General features: G+C 46.0%; 1 protein-coding gene across 1 annotated transcript in view; it reads right to left on the bottom strand.

The window, feature by feature from the left end:
* The window catches only part of CWH43 (cell wall biogenesis 43 C-terminal homolog), a 55,213-nt gene extending 38,794 nt beyond the window's left edge, over window positions 1–16,419 (bottom strand). Inside the window, exons 1-2 of the mRNA XM_090035907.1 lie at window positions 16,216–16,419; window positions 14,911–15,102 (exon numbers count right to left, since the gene is read on the bottom strand). Of these exons, the coding sequence (XP_089892033.1) occupies window positions 14,911–15,102; window positions 16,216–16,258 (235 nt within the window). The 5' untranslated portion in view covers window positions 16,259–16,419. The remainder of the gene's footprint in view (window positions 1–14,910; window positions 15,103–16,215) is intronic.
* Window positions 16,420–18,166: the final 1,747 nt, after the last annotated feature.

The following is an 18,166-nucleotide window of genomic DNA, read 5'->3' as shown; positions in this document are numbered from 1 at the left end:
ATAAATAAATAAATAAAAATAAATAAATGTGTGTCTCAACATGTATAAATAGATATATATCTAGATACCTTATTTTGTTAGTCTATAAAGGTGCATATCTAACCTGCCTTCTGACTGACTTCAGACTAACATGGCTAACTTCAGTCTCATTGGCATAGGTAACAATAGTAACCTGTCAATGTAAGTAAGAATCACAAGAAATAGTAACACTGATAGGGAATGCAGTAGCCCAATGGACTACCTATGATGAGCACTGCATGAGTAAGTCTCATTTGAGCCTAGTGAATAAGACTAGCTGACCAGAATTTATCACATAATTCTAAAACTAGTTGCCGCATGGCAAGTGGCATATTCAACCATGCACATGAGCCAAAGTCATACATTTCTTCACACTGGAAATTTTGGGAAGAAGTAAAAAGCATTAACCATTGTAAATGCCTACATTCACATTTTCCACAACAATTGGTAGACGTGAATGTGACACTAGTGCTAATTAACAAGATGTATTAAGAATAAAAATTTAAGCGGTACCCTCTGTGTACTCTTAAATTTGTGGGGCAAGGAAATGCTAAAACGGGCACAACTTATACACATGCAACTCTTGTGGTATACAGGGAAAGCAAGGGGTATTCTGGGGAGCTCAGAATGGGGCATAGGGGTTGGGCCCTGGTGCTCCTGTTGAGCCTTGTGCTCCAGATTGGGCCCAAATGTCTGCTGTATGACTGTTACCCACTTCAAGAGCTTCTGAAAGGTGTAAGAATCTACTTATATCCCATTTCTCTTTCATTTTCCAATTTGTTGTTACAACACTTAACTTCACGTTTCTAATAAAAGTTTGAATCCAAGTTACTTGACTTCATTGGATACACTGTGCAGACTGCTGTTAATATATGTCTGTGGTCCCAAAAGCAAAATTTATAAAACACTAGTTACAGGTACAGACTTCTAAGCTAAGTACAGACATTTAAAAAGCCTGAGCCTGAATTGAGTCAATCTTTGCAGGTTACTCTAACCTGCATAGATTGAACTGGCAAGCAAGTGAATAGACATTCACTTTCAATTCTGGAAATGCAGGCACATGCCTACAGCAGCTCAGGCCAGAAGCTGGGGGGGTACTAGAGTATGCCTTGCCTTCCCTTCCACAGTGGCCTCATGGGAGGGAAGCTAAGCTGAGTGGGGGGCATAGCCAGGCCTCAGCAGGCCTGAGTATGATTTGGGAGGGGTTTAAACCCCCCACCTTAGCCTGCAGGGATCCCAGCTGGGGAAAGCAACCCTTAGCAGGCCTTTTGGGTGGGGAGGGGGGAGAAGGACCATGGCCAGACCCTGGCCCCAGCCAGACATCGGCTCAGCATGACTCTCTCAGGTGAAGGGGGCAGGGAGGGGTTTTATTCCCCCCTCTGTCTTCCCCCACCAAGGGACCACAGCTGGGGTTTGCCTGGCTGGGGCCAGGTGATGGTGGTGGTGGCCAGGACTGCCAGACCCCGGCTGCAGTCCCCAGTGGGAGAGGGGACAGAGTGGGGTCTTCCCTGACCCCTTCACCTCAGGGAGCCCATGCCAGCCCATGTCTGGCCATACCTCTGCCCCTTGAGTGGCGAGGGGAGAGGGACCCTGACAAGGGCTACTGCACCCCAGCCAGGCAGACCCTGGCTGGGTTCCCAGGGAGAGAGGGGAAGGAGCGGGGAGCAGACAGCCCAGCCCAGCCCAGGGCTGTAGAGCATGCTAGGGGCTCTGATTTAACTTAAACCAGGATGGGGTCTGGGACAGAAGTTCCATAATTTGGAACTCCTAGTTTGACCTCCATCAGTTAAGTCTGACACTACATTCAACCACGTTTATCTTAAACCAGTTTTGGCCATTTTGAAACTGGTTTATGTACACTGAACTTTTGTTCTGTTACAGGTTTAAACCAGTTTCTGATCATGTAAATCAGTTTATGTGTAACTTCTGTCCTAGCCCTAAAGGCTACTGTTTTTGGCAACCTACCCAGAAGGTCTAATAGAGGTTGGGTATGGCCATATATCAGCATGACAGCAAACTGCCCTGGACTTTGGCCTGCATCTCTGTACTTCCTGTGCTCACTCTTTTTGCATGCTTAATTCTGCTTATGTCTACTGATATCTTTTGCTGAACCCATGAAGAAACTGGTAAGTGCAGTTATAATGTATGATGTAGTGGTTACTGGAGAATGCATTAAGAAGTAGAATGAGAAAATAAAGGAATCATCAGATGCTAGGGGATGAAAAGCAGTCCCATGGCAGACCCAGCCCCTATCTATGAGCCAGATGGTTCCTCTGAATTGCTGGGCAGGAGAAAATTCAGGGGGCACTATGTATATACAACTATGTATGGAAGCATTCACACCACCTTCAGAATTATCCCTAATACAGAGCAGTTACAGGATTGGATATTTAGTCACCTTCTCAAGGTGTTCCTTCACAAGGTCAGCATTTATGGAGGGTAGGGGATCCCCCTCACCCAGATTTCTCTGCCCCTTCAGGCAGGGGGCTGGACTTGATGATCTCCCGAGGTCCCTTCCAGCCCTAATGTCCATGAAATCTATGCCGAATTCAAGCATTTGAAAAAGGCTGAAAGCATTATTCCCCAAAAGATGACAGATAATGCCTGGAGCAGCCCTAGTACAGAACTTGAAATGTCTGTTAGAAATTATAGTGATTCTCCCATGATTGGGGGAGCAGCAAAAGGTACAGGCTCCTGGGGTTTTGCTTGCACAGTGTTTGAAAAGCAACATGTCAGAAGTTGCTAGCCTGTGTCCTAAAAGGCTGAGCAATAAGGTGCATTTTTGTGGCATTTAATGCTCTGGGCAGAAGCCTTCAAATGAAGGTTAATCAATTAGCTCAAGTCAATGAAAAACTAAAGGAGCAACAGTGAAAAAGGATCTCAGGATTCAGAAGATGTGTATACTAACAGGAAGCTATAGAGAGTATATGGGAAGTAAGAGAAGGCCAGGAAGGGACTTGCTGAAGTGCAGAATAAGAGGACCAGTGCTTCAGAAGGGTCCAAATCAGGGAGGTGCTCAAAAGGGACAGCAAGTCTTCAGGGAGCAAGGCCTTGGGTTCATTGGAAAGAATCTCTGTTCATGAACTGCAACAGACTGTCTCTGGACACATCTATACATGCACTAATGCGCCATAATTATGGTACATTAAGTTTAGCATCTTTAATAAAGGGTATTAACTTAATGCACCATAATTGGTGCTACTGCACAGCAGAGCTGTGCAAAACTTTGGCAGCTGTTTCATTTTGGAGGTGTTTTGGCCTGTTTCAGCACTTGAAACACCAAATCTGAAACAAAATGGAAGGCTCCAAAATGTTTCAGAAAAGTTTTGGATGTTTCAATGTTTCAGAGGCACCCCTGAGAATAGTCTGGCACAGCCCCTCAGCCCTCCTTTTAAAGTGCCGGGGGGGCTGGGCAGGGGATGGGGCTGGGCACAGCAGCCATGGGGGCTCCTCCCACAGCTATCCCTACCGTGGCAGAGGCAGGCCAGAGGAGCCGCAGGAGAAGCCCTCATGGCTGCCCTGCCTAGCCCCGTCCCTCACCTGGGCCCAGCATCCCAGCACTTTAAAAAAAAAAAGCAAAATATAGCCCCATACTCACCAGCTGTAGCAGCAACAATCAAGGCCTCTGAGCACTCATGGCAGAGCCCGCCCCCCATGCAGCGCAGGACAGTGGGGGGCAGTGGGGATCACCCCTCCACCTAGCACCCACGCGGCAGCTGCCCCATGGTGTGGGTGCAATGTGGCTCAGCAGGCCACGAGGAGGCTGGGGCCAGGTAAGGCAGCCATAGAGGTTTCTTCTGCAGCTTCCCCTGCCTGGGGACAGGCAGGCACAGCCAGAGGAGCCACAGGAGAACCTGCAGCTGCCCAGCTGCACCTGCCTCTCCCCAGCCGATCCAAATCTCCAAATCAGCACCAAAACAGCGTGGAAACTCTGAAACAGATTCGGCCAAATTGAAACGGAACGGTGATCTGAAACACCAAAATGAATCACTGTCCCTCCAAAATGGCCAAATTCAAAATGGAAATGAAACAGCTGTTTCACACAGCCCTACTGCACAGTAGTGCCAACACATCTTTCAGGTGATGCTAATGTGCAGTAAACCAATTCTACTATGTATTAGCATAGCTTTCACCACGATGCACTAATGCACAGTAGAATTAGTCTACTACTCTTTTATCATCTCATGTAGACATGCTCCCTGAGGATAAGCCTTCTCTTGCCCCTCATCTGCAAAATAGACTGTGGCATCTGATGAGACTGATCCTTGTACCCTATTCCCAGAGAATCATAGAATAAAATACATTGATGGGGAAACAAGGAAACTGTGGGACAGTGATACAATACTAGGACTTGAGCAAAAAAGACATCTGATTCATACTACATATTCAGTAATAGCATGGAGCTCTATCTAAAGGAACAGTTTTCAGCAGAAAAGCCTTCAGAATATCAATTGCTAATGAAACTGACTTAAAGGACTTCTGAAAGAGGTAGAGATCATTTAGTAAAATGTGGAAAGGAATTAAATTAACAACATGGACTAAAGGGAATCTTAGCATACAGTGGGTGTGTCTACACTTGCACTTCAATGTGCATTAGCCTATTTTAATGCACATTAATTAGTGTCACAGAAAAGTGCTCTTTTGCTAACATGCATTAAAATAGGCTAATGCACCATTTTCTAGTACCTCACAAGGGAGGCACTAAATTTAATGAGCATTACCAAAAGCGCATCAGTGAATGTGTAGACATGCCCAATCAGTCCCTAAAAAGGCAGTTTATATATACTGGCAACAGATAATGAAAGGCTAAAGAATTAGCAGTAGAGAAACATATAGTTTGAGGTAATAAACAAAAGAGAACAGAGGCTGTATGACCTGAAAATGATTGGATCTTAGTAATGATAGTGATTTGGACCCTTTTTATAAATACCTCAGACTGCAAATACAGCATTACTCTTGATTTACACACTAGTGGGAGAGCTAGCTTGGTTGTAGGTAGACTGGAAACAAGTTTCACCCTTAAGTCATGATATGAGAATAGAGGGTGTCAAATTCGTGTTTCACAGGCTGTCTCCCTTCTGCTTTCCTTAGCTCTAAATAAAGGCATCACTTAAGCACACTGGCAGGATAGGGTGAAGGGTGATAGTTCCATTTTATGGGGGACCCTCACTGCCAGGAAGTGTGGGGATTGCAGGGGGGAGGGGTATGTGGCCTGTTTTAATGAACCAACCATAAATATTAGTTCTGTGAAATAGTATAGAATCCTTTTGTGAAACTGATCCAAGCTAATGATAAACATGCCAAATGTTCCAAGCTGGAAAAGGGTCTGGCAAGCAGGTTGGTCTCTTCCCTAAGTTAAAGTTAACTTCTGATCAAAAAGGTACAGTTTGCATGTTACAGCAGTGCTACATCTAACAGTTCAGCCAGTGGGAAAGTTTCAGCATTGTAGCAATACTAAAGTTACTTCTTTGAGTTACCCCAGTGGATAAAAATGTAGCTTATCAACAGCAGAAACAGGATAGCACAGTACAAAATACCAGATAGAGAAGCACATGATCCATGAATCCCAGTGGGATAAAACAAAGCTATGATAGCTGGGGTTGGTTATTGGGAATAAAGTAGATTTAGAATGGATTAGAGGGTGTTCCATTTTGTTAATTAGATTTGTATGCTTTTCTCCCCCAAATTAGCTCAGTATGGTGTACAAAAAAAAAATTATAAAACAGATCAAAATATTAAAATAAAATAGCATGTTATCAAATAAGTTCCCCAAACAATGCCCCAGCTGTACAATGTGAGATAAGGCTACAGAAATTATGGTGGTAGCATGGACTTCAGCATAGATGGCAATGCTGGATACAGATTTGGATTGTTAGTCTGCATTAAAATCCATCCTGCTGTGCCTTCCTCTCCACCATTACCCATGCCAGCCAAATTAAATAGGGGTCTGTATATTTACATATGGTACAGCTGAACCTTCATCTGGTGGCTAGATGTTCCCTCACTATAAATATATGGATCCTCACACACAGCATGTGTATGATGTACATACAACAATGAGAAAAATACAGCACTGATTTTAACAAGCAAATAGTATGCCTGAGTTTTGATTAGGAGAAGGGACACAGGAATGAAGCAGGAGATAAGTATGACTGGAAAGGGTGCTTGGCAGAAAAGGAGATGGGGGAAGGGGTCTTCAGAAAATACGTATTTTTTCCCCAAATGAATTAAATGAACAAACATAGTTTTGAGGTGCTTGTAATTGTTTAATAGCCAAAAACTGATGTAGGGAGCAGGAACTCTAAGTAGAACAAGTACATTTAATCAAAATGTCAATTTTCCATTGAAAAATAGTTTTGCTGTGAATTTTTGAGCTAGACTTAGAGGAAAGGTATGAGAGATCTTGGCCTGGTAGATGAATGGAATGGGGGAGGAGAAGGCAGGAAGGAAAAGGCAGGGAGCCAACAGGCATGAAGCTGAGAGGGAAGAGAATTTGAGTGGGAGACACGGCATACTAGGACAGGAAGAAGAGTAACAGCATGAAGTAGCTAAACCACCTGAAGGTGAGAATGGTCAGCTGGACATAGAAAGTGTCCAAGCCTTTAAGAAAAGCTTCTGCTTCCACTGCTTTAAAGGTGGGGCATTTGGTAGTTTAGAATGGTTTAACTGTGTCCCAGAACCCTTGGTGATAGTCAGGTGTAGGCTGTCTGAGGCTCGAGAGGGACCTAATGTTCTCGCTGGCTGTCCTAAGAACAGAGAGGGTGAAGAAACTGTTCCCATCTCTTCCCCTATTGCTGCTGTTACGCACAAGAAGTCATAAAGGTAAGGGCTAAATCACAACTTGTCCAGCATAGGCTGACACCTAGGGGAGAAGGGAAGAGGACAGGCTGCAATCCCTCTCAAGGCAAACTCTTGCAAAGAGACACTATAGGGATAGCTGGATAAAGAATAAAAAGGGATAGAGATGTTACTAGTGCTGGCAGCGGTACTACAAGCCTCAGAAAAACCCTGGATGGGAACACAGGATGGGTCATATCCCCATAATGGCAGAAGCTGGCTCTGTATAGGAAGTCCCACTGTCCAGTGTACTTTCTCTGCAGTGTTTAAACACTGCATTAGATCTCCAATCAACACCACTCAGTAGCACAGATCATCTCCAGAGCAGCTTGACCAGAGCTCCAACCATATCTTTTTTTTAATGTGTAACCCACAAGCAGGTCGAGAGAACCTTTCACATCCTTTATAAACAGCCACAAAATAAAAAGTAATTTTTAAAATAGGGCACTTCTGACCTGGACCCCAAAGACCTCATTGCTCATTAGCAAGCTCCCTAATAATTGTTTTTGCTAAATAAAACACCACAATGTAAATAAAAATCCTGGGGAAAAGATTCTAATTATCAGCACTGCCAACAGGCTGTAGCCACAAATCTCTTCAACCTGTTTTTCTCCCCTGATACCACCACTGCAAAGGCTCTTCCAGTCCATCTGGAGCAGTATAGGAAAAATGGGTCCCAATCCCATCTGGTGTGCCAAAGTTTCAGGCTGGACATAAGGAAGAATTTCTTTACTGTCCGAGCCCCCAAGGTCTGGAACAGTCTGCCAGCGGAGGTGGTTCAAGCACCTACATTGAACACCTTCAAGAGCAAATTGGATGCTTATCCTATGACCCCAGCTGAGTTCCTGCCCTTTGGGCAAGGGGCTGGACTCGATGATCTCCCAAGGTCCCTTCCAGCCCTAATGTCTATGAAATCTATGAAATCTGTGTGGCAAAGTGGGCTCCCTGACTAGCCAGAGTGCTAGTTTACCCACTTGCCTTTGGGCATGCCACCCACCTGACTCATCTGCCACATCTTGTTGTTAATTAATTAAGATATTAATTAAGGCGGGAGACTGCCCATTCTTGCCCCGATGCCACGGGGCACTATCTGCAGCTCCATTCCTCCCCTACACCACAGCCCAAGCCTCACAGATGGCATCCAGATAACACATTGCTGCCAGCCTACAGCTGGACCAAGCTTAGGCCTTGTTGTCAGGCGTCAGACACACTCACATCCATACCGCCCTCCTCTCACTAGAGCCTCTCACACTCTACGCTCTCTCACAGGGTCTCTTTCACACATTGACAACTTATACTGCCTTGCTTCCTCTTGGAGCGGGCCTCTTAGGCCATAGGCTTTACCTAGTTCGTACCTTGGGTGGCAGACATACTATTTTTTTGGGCCTCTCCTGTGACCCTCACTGGGGTAGTGGCCAGCCAATTACCTGATCGGGTCTAAGCTTGCCCTGGCCTCTTCTGGGGCAACTCTATATACTCAAACATACTGGGTTCCCAGCCCTCTGGTTTTTCCCCTGCACTGGGGTGTTCTTAACTCACACCACAGTTGGTGCTCCAGGGTCTCACCGGGACTCTCACTCCCTCCCGGAGCAGCAGGTCATGGCGCTCTACTAAAGCTCTTGCTTTCGACCCATACTCAGCCTCCCAGTGGTGAAGGACTCACTGGGATCAGGACTCACCCCTCTCTGACTGAGCCCCCTTTACTTGGCCCCTGGCCCAAACTACAGCCTCAGGTGTCTAGAGACATACCTTGGCCTACTCCCCTCACATGGGACTGCCCCATCACTGGGGCTCCACACCACCCGCTTTACTGGGGCTCCACAGTCTGCATAATATAATCTTTAAGAAGCATTTGTCTTAAAGAATGGGAATTTGTACTGATATGGAAGTCTCTATTTACTAACAGAATTAACCATACTTTTCTTTTAACTCTGCTGTACTGTTATAATAACCAATACCATGAACACGTAAGATGTTTTTCATAATGTATTTCAAAACTTGGAATGTCCAGTTTTATACCAAGTTATACCAAGTCTATGATTCTAAGTTATTAAGGTGATAAATCCAATGAGGCAATAAGACCAACTGTAGCAATTACAGAAATGGGACAGTTGCTCATCTCTGGAAAAGTCATTGGTTCCATGTTGAAGTCCTTGATCAGCAATGCCCTCCATGACAAAAGCCAAGATATTCAATATGGCTTTAGACTCATGCTACTACTGACCAGATCACAGAATTATAGAATCATAGAGCAATAGGGTTGGAAGTGACCTCCAGAGGTTGTGTAGTTCAACCCCTTGACTGAGACAGGATCATCCCATGCCAAACTTTCCCATACAAACCATAATCTAAACTCTGTGGAAGACTACTGTCAACCCAGGCACAACACAGACCTAATACCCTAACATGCCACAGGTAAAGCAGGGGAAGCACAGCAGCCAATAGACAACTTCTATGAAATGTTGTAAATCCATGCTTGAGAGATCCTTGGTAGAGGGCCATATCCCCCACTACAGAGAAAAGCAAAAACCAGCATAGTCCCTACCAATCTGGCCATGGGGTAAAATTCCTTCCTGATCGCACATATAGTGATCAGTCTGACCCTAAGCAGAGGGCCAAGATCCTCTAGCCAGGAACCTCCAGCTTTGGTCCCAGCAGAAACATTGGCACGCTCCAATCAGAGTCCCCAGCCTTAGCTGTAGCCAACACCAAATGGCTCTGAGGAAGGCTTAAAAACACCCTGACATGTAGCAGAAAGCAGGGGATGGAAGCAACCAGCAAAGATCAGAAGCATGGGAAACACCCATGGTAGATCATAGGCAGAGAGACCCCTAGATCATACCCAACCACTTATCATCCAACCTCTTCTTGAACACCTCCAGTGATGGAGAGTTCACAATTTCCCTAGGCAGTCTATTCCACTGCCTCACTATTCTAATACTGAAGAGGTTTCTCTGGATATCCAATCTAAACTTACTCTGCTGCAACTTCAAGCTGTTGGTCCATGTCCAACTCTCTGAAGCAAGAGAGAAAAGGTGCTTTTCCTTCTTTTATGGCAGCCTTTCAAGTATTTGAAGACTACTATCATGTCCCCTCTTTAGTGCCTTTTCCGCAAGCTGACCATGCCTAGCTCCTTCAGCCTCTCCTCATATGACATGCTTTTCAAGCTCTTTATCTTCTTTGTTGTCCACCTCTGGACCCTCTCTATATTCTCCACACCCTTTTTCAAATGTGGAGCCCAGAACTGCACACAGTCTCCAGGTGAGGTCTAACCAGTGCTGAGCAGAGAGGCGCTATCATCTCCTGTGTCTTGCAGCTAATGCTTCTATTGATACAGCCTTTTGTGTTGCTGCATCACACTACAGACTCATATTGAGTCTGTGGTCTACCAGGACTTCCAACTCCTTTTCCAGCCAGGTGTCACCATTTTATATTTGTGTATTTGATTTGTGTATTTGATTATTCCTTGCATTTGGCCACACTGAACTTCAGGAGTAGTAGTCTCTCTATCTTTGTGAGAAGGTTATGAATTTAAGCCCCTTTCAGTTCTTTTTAATTATTTCTGCTTGTCTTTGACTGACAGAGGCAGCTGTCAGTTCCACTCAACTGAACACCTTTTTGCTTTGCAACCTTGAATACACCAACAATACTGTCTGCTCACTCAATCTGGCAAGCAGCAGCAGCACACTTCAGTTTAATCAATCAAGCAACCTGCACAGAAGTCCCCCTATCATGGGACAGTTTCCAACTCCTAATGATGATCAATTCATTACTATTCTATTACAGACACGATACAAGTACCAGAGACAATGCTGGAGGATGCCTGAAAGACATGGATACTAGTATGGCAGCAACCACTATAATCTTGCAGCTTCTCCAGTTGATCTCCATGTACGCAACACCAAATGTCTCACCTGTGACAGAGCTATGGTTATAATTAATTGTATTGTGTAGCAGTGCAACATGGGTGCTAAGGTGTGGCAAACTAATATTTTAGTGCTTCCCATCTTTATCAATTGTTCTAGGGTAAGATCAATAATGGAGAAATTCTAGCCAAAGTCAGCAATGCCTCTATCACTATTATTTTGGCTTTGGCAGCTTTCTTGGTATGGAAATGTCATTACAATGCAAAACTAGTGACTTAAAGGATATGTTTGCCAAGAAATACCAATATACATTTGGTGCACATGTGGTCACCAAAAGCTTCAATGGCACTATTAAATCACCAATGACAGCAACAGAGAGAACAACCAGGCAGTCCATCCAAAGGATCAATTAGAGGACTGATATATAAAGCAGCTACAGTTATTTGGGACTCCCTTGATATTAATTGCTGCATACAGATATGTAGTGTTGTGGATCACATGAAGCAAGCACTTCAGGAAACCTAAAGACTGAGACGTCTCTACCACTTTTTATTATATATTGCCTTTAATCCTCTCTCCCTAACCAAGGTACTACTTTTCAAAGTTATTCTCCAGTACATTTTCAATTAGAAAATCTTAAGAATTCTGCTTTTTGCAGTAAGCCATTTAATCAAGAATTTCACAAAGTCTTCACTTCAAACCCTCACACAAAACCACTAGGCATAAAACCAAAACCACCAAGAACACCCTGCAATAAGCCATGCCAATCTGACCTGGGGGGAAAAGATCCCTCCTGAGCCCAATTTGGTGATTGCTATGACTCTGAATTGAAGAGCAAGATCCTTTAACTAGAAAAATTAGTTTTCCAAGTAGTGGCAGAAGCATCAGCATAATCCGTATGGTCCTTAGTTGTAGCCAGTAGCACAAAGCTTCAGAAGAAACAAACAAAACAAATAAACAAAACTTGCATCGTGATTTTATATTGTTAACTCTCTGTCAATATGCCTTTGGAATTCTACTCGAAGATGGTGATAAAAAGATAGACACTAGGAAGACTAGTTTTACAATCGAAGTAGAGTTTGAAGTACAATACAATACAGGCTATGGTTATACCTCAGACTTCACCACAGTGTAAAGATACCTGCACTTGCTACTAACTTTAAACAAGCTGTCTTGCTTCTCAGGAAAATAATTTGGCCCACAAGGAATTCTGTGGCTCAGAGACTTCTAGTAATTCAAGTTAGCCTGTTTAAGGCTAGCTTGGGTATCAATAACAGACATATTCACAGCCATATACAGAACAAAATCTTAAGATATACCTAGACATGTTCCTCAAATCACCACCTAGATATTTGATTAGCTTTTCTTTTTCTTTCTTTTTTTGACTTTTGCTAGCTTTTATTTTAAGGCTTTTTGTTATGTTTTGGTTTTCTCTAACTTTTTCAAGGTTCTAAAGAGCTACATGTCAATTGTTGCCTGAAACATAGATGTGATCCTTCTTCTCTTCCCAAGTCATGCATCTACAACTTAGCCTGTGGCCCATCTCAGATCCTCAATAACTGAAAACACCTTCATACTGGCAGGGCCAGATAAAGCAACCTTGGTATCTAGGCACACACAAAAATGAGATCCGTACGGTCCTCTTCCTCACCTCAACTTCGATTAATAGTAACAGGAGATAGCTAAAGCTGGCTTGATGGGAAGCCCACCACTATGCTTCTTTGGTCTAAAGAATCCCAAGAAGATTAATAGAATGGACAGCACAGTCACAGGCATGAGCAACTGGTGCCTCCTGAATTTGGGGGTGCACCTGCAGAAGCTGCCAACTGCAGCGGCCCTGTTGGGGGGGGACCAGCCCTGCTGACAGCATTAGTGTTGGCTGTCAGGGGGGACACTGGCCCCATCAGGGGAGCACATGCACCCCCTACCAGTCACTTAACACCACAGGCTATGGGCAAGTGAACAGAGACCCAGAGAAATTTCTATTTAGTAGGGGTGCACCAATAGAAATTTTGAGGGCTGATACCAATAGCCAATTTCTAAGGAGGCATATTGGCTGATACTGATCCGATATCCGATTTCCGATACAGCTGTGTCCAGCTGGTAAGTCTGTTGGGGTAGAAGGGGAGGGGGGAAGAAAGGGGCATGGGAGGGCAGATCAATGCCTGCCGTAGTGAGGGAGGGAGTGCGGCTGGGGCAGATGCTGCCAAGCTGGGTGGGGTGGGGTGGGGCGGGGTGGGGCGGGGCACGGGGTGGAGCCGCAGCTTGTCCAGGGAACACTGGAAGGGGGTGGGCAGCTCCTGCCACTGCGCACACCCAGGGAGGGAATGGGGGGGGTGCCCCCTAGATCTGTGTGGGGTGAGGAGGGCAGGCTGTAGCTGCAGGTTGGAGACAGGTATGTGCCAGACTCTTCTTGGCAGGGGCTGGGCTCAGGGCGAACAGTGGTGGCACTGGGAGGGAGCTATGGGGGAGGGCTGCAGCCGCTCCAAATTTTACCATAGTACCTTACAACCCCCTCCCCTCCCCAGCACTGCCACAGCCTACCCAGCACAGCCCCGGCTCAACCCCTGCCTCCCCCTATGTGCTGGGAAGAGCCAGGGCTGCTCCAGGTGGACAGTGGTACCACTGAGACGCGGGTTGGGGTGGGCTACAGTGAAAGTTGGAGTGGCTGCAGCCCCCTTGGTAGCTCCCTCCCAGCACAGCCACCACCTACCCCAAGCCCAGCCCCCCCGCCAAGAAAAGCCCAGCACAGCTCCGGCTCCAATCCACAGCTGCAGCCTGCCCACCCCACCCTGCACAGAACTGGGGGGCACACACCCCCCTGCACTCCCCAGATGAGCCATGGCTCCATCCCATGCCCCACCTCACCATGGCTGGGCAGCGTTTACCTCAGCCCCAGCCCCACTCCCTCCCTCACCACGGGCGGCATTGATCTGCCACCCCACACCCCTTTCCTCCCCTCCCCTTTAGCCTTCCATCACAACAGACTTACCAGCTTCATGCAGCTCCCCACACTGCTGGGCTGTGCTCCTCACTTCCTGCATGCTGTGCTGCAACTGAGCGCACACACGGGCATTTATCAGCCAAATTATCAGCCGCATTGGGCTGATTTCCAATACAGTCAATTTTCTTCATATCGGTGCCAATCCAATATTGAACCAATGTATCGGTTCACCTCTACTATTTAGGGAAAGTTTGAAAAGACAAATAGGTTAACAGAGAAAACTAATAAGAGGTGATAGGATGAAGATTTACAGAATAATCAACAGCTTGGAGAAAATAAGCAGGGTATTCCTAATCATCTTCTCTCCTAATACCAAAAGAAGATGTTCATTGAAACTGAAAAGCAACATATTTTAAAGATAAAAGAAAATACTGTTTTTACTCCTTACATTATTTACTTTTGGAATTTACTTGCAACCAAGTATCTTACTTGCAATTCCAAGGCCACAGGAGTCAGATTTAAAAATGTGCATAAAGACTCAGAACATCTCCAGTTAAATTACATTTTAAAAGACATAGAATTGTAGAGAAATAGGGCTGGAGGGAACCTCAGGAGGTCATCTAGTCCAATATCCTGCTCAGGGCAGGATCATGTCTGTCTAAACTATTCTAGACAAACACTTGTCCAGCCTGATCTTAAAGACATCCATAGATGGAGATTCCACAAACTACCTAGGTAGCTTGTTCCAGTGCTTCACCACCCCCAGAAGAAGGGATAGAAAACCTGTGCTTCAAGGCAGAAGGCAGCTACTGACAAATAAATTAGAAAGAAACTTTCCCCCTCAGTAGGGCATTTTATAAGTGTCCATCAAACGGTTTCTTACAAATTCCATCAAAGGCTCTGGACTCTGACTACTGTCAAAGACATGAGATTTACAGAAGGGTCCCAAGCCCATCTGGTGTGCCAAAGTTTGCGTAATATAATCTTTAAAGAGCACGTTTCCTATAGAATGTGAATTTGTACTGATATGAAAGTCTCTATTTATTAACAGAATTAAAAATGACTTTTAACTCTGCTGTACTGTTCTAAAAACCAATGCCATGAACACATGGAGTGTTTCTCATAATTTATTTTAAAACACAGAATGTCCAATTTTGTACTGAGTTATTAAGGTGAAAGATCCATTACAATCAATTGAATCCGTTCCACCAACTGAATATTAAACAGACCATAAAGCATACTTACCAACCATAGTCAGTCTTAGCAGGGCTAACACATACTTGTTGTTAGCCAACTTCCAAAAGGGACCAAATATTAAGAATACTGGAGAAAAATAAGCAAAGGCGAAAACTTCCCAACCAGTAAGTGCCAATGTTTGTAGGGGGAAGTAATAAATCATAGATGGGAAGGCATGGAAAAGAGACCATGAAATGTAACCTAAAAGAAAGGTAAAAGAGTGACATTAATGTGTTTTCCTTATCAGGTTTTACTTGAGATGTATTTACACCTAAAATACACTAGTTAGAGTTCAGATTGTGAATTTTCAGTAGCAGCTCTTCTCTGGAGAGATTTTTTTTTTTTATTTCAAGTTAAATAATTATATTTGAAACATAAACAGGTAAGACAAGGAGGGAACATAAACAAGAACAGTTCATCCATTCAAAAGCTATATTGATAAGTGCAGGTCATGCTGACTTCACATCTTTGTATTTTCCAAGCAGGAAGCAACTGTGACCACCTGAAATCGGAGCTCCTGCCTTTGTTCCAAGGTAATCTGCATCATCACAGAACCTCACAGAGAGATGAGAGCCAGCTATGAACTGATGGCCCAGAGGCATTTTCCATCTATTGACTCCTCTGTGAAATCCTCTGAAATATGAACTTTCATTTCTACCCAGAAGAACTTTTACAATTTTTTCTCCAATGCCAGATGAAGGGTGCCCGAAAGCTTGCAATTAAAGAACATTTTTCTGCAAAAATCTCGGTGGATATCATCTCTACTACAAGTCCAGATTGCTTTTTCCTCTAGGCCAATACAGCTACAACCTGGATACCTGATGTAAAAGGAGCGGTTTGGGGTTTTTTTTGTTTTCCTGTCAACGGAGGTTTCTTTTCTCCATTTAGACAATGAATACAGGCAGGTGAAGAGCCACTTCTCTTCGAGGGGAGTGTTTGTGAATCAAACAAAGCAAAGCTGGCGTCCAGAAATGGAGTATGCAAAGAGGGTCTACACAGGTCCGGCGACCTGTAGCAGCAGAGCTCAGTGCGGAATTTCAGCACATCACAGGGAAGGCTGGTCGGACAGACAGACTTACAGCCGGCCCCACACGCACGCAGTCCCAGCACAGCAGGGAACAGCGCCCTCCCCGCCGCCCCCGCGGGCTGCCCCAGGCCCCGGTGCTCTCCCTTCCCCCCCGCGGAGCGGGACGCTCTGGCTCGAGCCTCCCCGCATGGCCACGGCGGGAGGACTCCCAGTGCCTCCGCGCCGAGAGCCCGGGCAGGCGCAAGAGCCCCCGGCATCCCCGCGGGAGAGCAGCCGGCGGCACCTACCCAGCGCGGCTTCCGCCAGCAGCTCTCTCTGGAGGGCCCACATCGCCCGCCCGCCGGCGCGCACACTGCTGCCTCTGGATGGGCTGGGCAGGGCGCACCCGGCCTCTCCAGCTCTGGGAACGGGCCCCGCCTTCGCGGGACACCCGAGCCCTTGGAACAGGCTCGGGGCGACGGAGGCCCAAGAGATAAGCAGGTCCCGTGCGGAGGCGCAGGCAGCCTGCCCTCCCCTCAGTCCTGCCCGCTGGGAAGAGCAGCGCAGAAGCCGCCGAGACTCAGATCAGGGCAAGAAGCTAGGCAACGCTGAGGAGTCATGGGCAGCCCTTCAGCCCGGGGACAATCTCCGCCACACCTCACTGGTGGGTCTTGGAATTACTTAGGAGTCCAGTCCTTGAACCACCGATCCACCGCCTCTCGGCCTTGTGAAGGCTCAGGTCAAGCGCAGTGGCTTCTTAACCTGGCAGGGGGAATACCACGTGTGTGTGTCCAAGAAGGCAGTTTTCCTGAACCGCCCCACAGGAGAACTGCTCTTCTGGCATGGTTCAGTACCTGCCAAGGTGCAACAGATTGAAGCCCAGTTTATGGAAATGGGAGTCTCCTCCCTTGCTTGCTCTGAGGGCCTTATGGCTGAGACCAAGCAAAACTCGGGGACATCTGAATCCCAAGCCTCCCAGCTTGGGCTTGCTTGTAGGATGCCCCCCAAAGTTTTTGGAAACATCTGAAGCCCCAGGTGTGGGTGGAGGATGCTTGCTGGTAGTAGGGCCACTTATGGTTCTGGACTTTTGGATTTGGAATTAGTTTTGGCTAATTTGGCCTTGAATACAAATTAAATACATTTTTTTTAAAGTCCATCCAAACCCCAAGCTTCTGGTCTTGGGCCTGCATGTAGGGTGCCCACCAAAGGATTTGGAAACATCTGAAGCCCCAGGTGGAGGTGAAGGATGCTATGTATGGTTCTTGAATGACTCATGGATTTAGAGTTGATTTGACTGATTTGACTTTGGACACAAAAAAATTTCCTTAAAATTTTACACACACACACACACACACACACACACACACACACACACAGTAAAAGCTTCCTTAACCAGCATGCTGTATTAACCAGCGTGCCGGCTTGTAAGGTAAAAATGAAACCGGAAGTGCCCACCATGGCACTTCTGGTTTCTCTGAGCCCCCATGGCCCAGGACACAGCAGGCTGTGTGGGGCCTGCCTCCATGTCCCTTGGGGCCTGTGGGAGGGGCGGCAATGCCCCAGTTGCAGCAGGAGAAGTGGCAACCCGAACAGGCAAAGACATCTGTTTGGGCCTCTCAATTAACTGGCATATGTTCTTATCTGGCACCCCCCATTCCCCATGGGTGCCAGATAACAAAGCTTTTACTCTCTTTGTGTGTGTGTGTGTGTGTGTGTGTGTGTGTGTGTGTGTGCGTGCATATCTAGATATATCTATATCGATATGTATCTATCTATCTATCTATCCACAGAAGCTGCAGGTCTTTCAGCAGGGGAGAGCAGGCTGCAGGCTAGGATTTCTCTCCTTTTCCTTCCTCTGCTCTCTCTTCTCTGCTTTAGGAACAAGATGCTTTACCTCAAAAAAAGCTGTGGCTTGGTTGAGGTTCCAGTGCCATTGGAGCCAGTTGACAGCCAGCAACTCCCAGCTCTTGATGTCTGTATGTGTTCTTTTGTGATATGCCTTCAATATGGTCCTGCAGCATTTCCTCTGCCCATCCCCCGAGCCCTCTGACGATTACTAAGCTGAGAGCAAAGCACTTGGTTTGGGTATCAAGTCAAGGATCCACACACAATGTCCAGTCCTTTGGTGTTTGAGGATTCCTGGTAACACTGGCTTCATCAAGGATGCTGGCATTTGTGTGGCAATCTTCCCATTTGATGTGGAAGATTTCTCAGAAGCATCATTGGTGATACCTCTCCAGGATCTTGAGATGACAATGG

This window comes from Crocodylus siamensis, chromosome 2, assembly GCF_052110815.1.
Source record: "Crocodylus siamensis isolate JL-2025a chromosome 2, ASM5211081v1, whole genome shotgun sequence".
In the NCBI taxonomy this organism is placed as follows: Eukaryota; Metazoa; Chordata; order Crocodylia; family Crocodylidae; genus Crocodylus; species Crocodylus siamensis.
The sequence above is the reverse complement of the archived record's forward strand: the minus strand, read 5'-3'. Positions and strand labels throughout refer to the sequence as shown.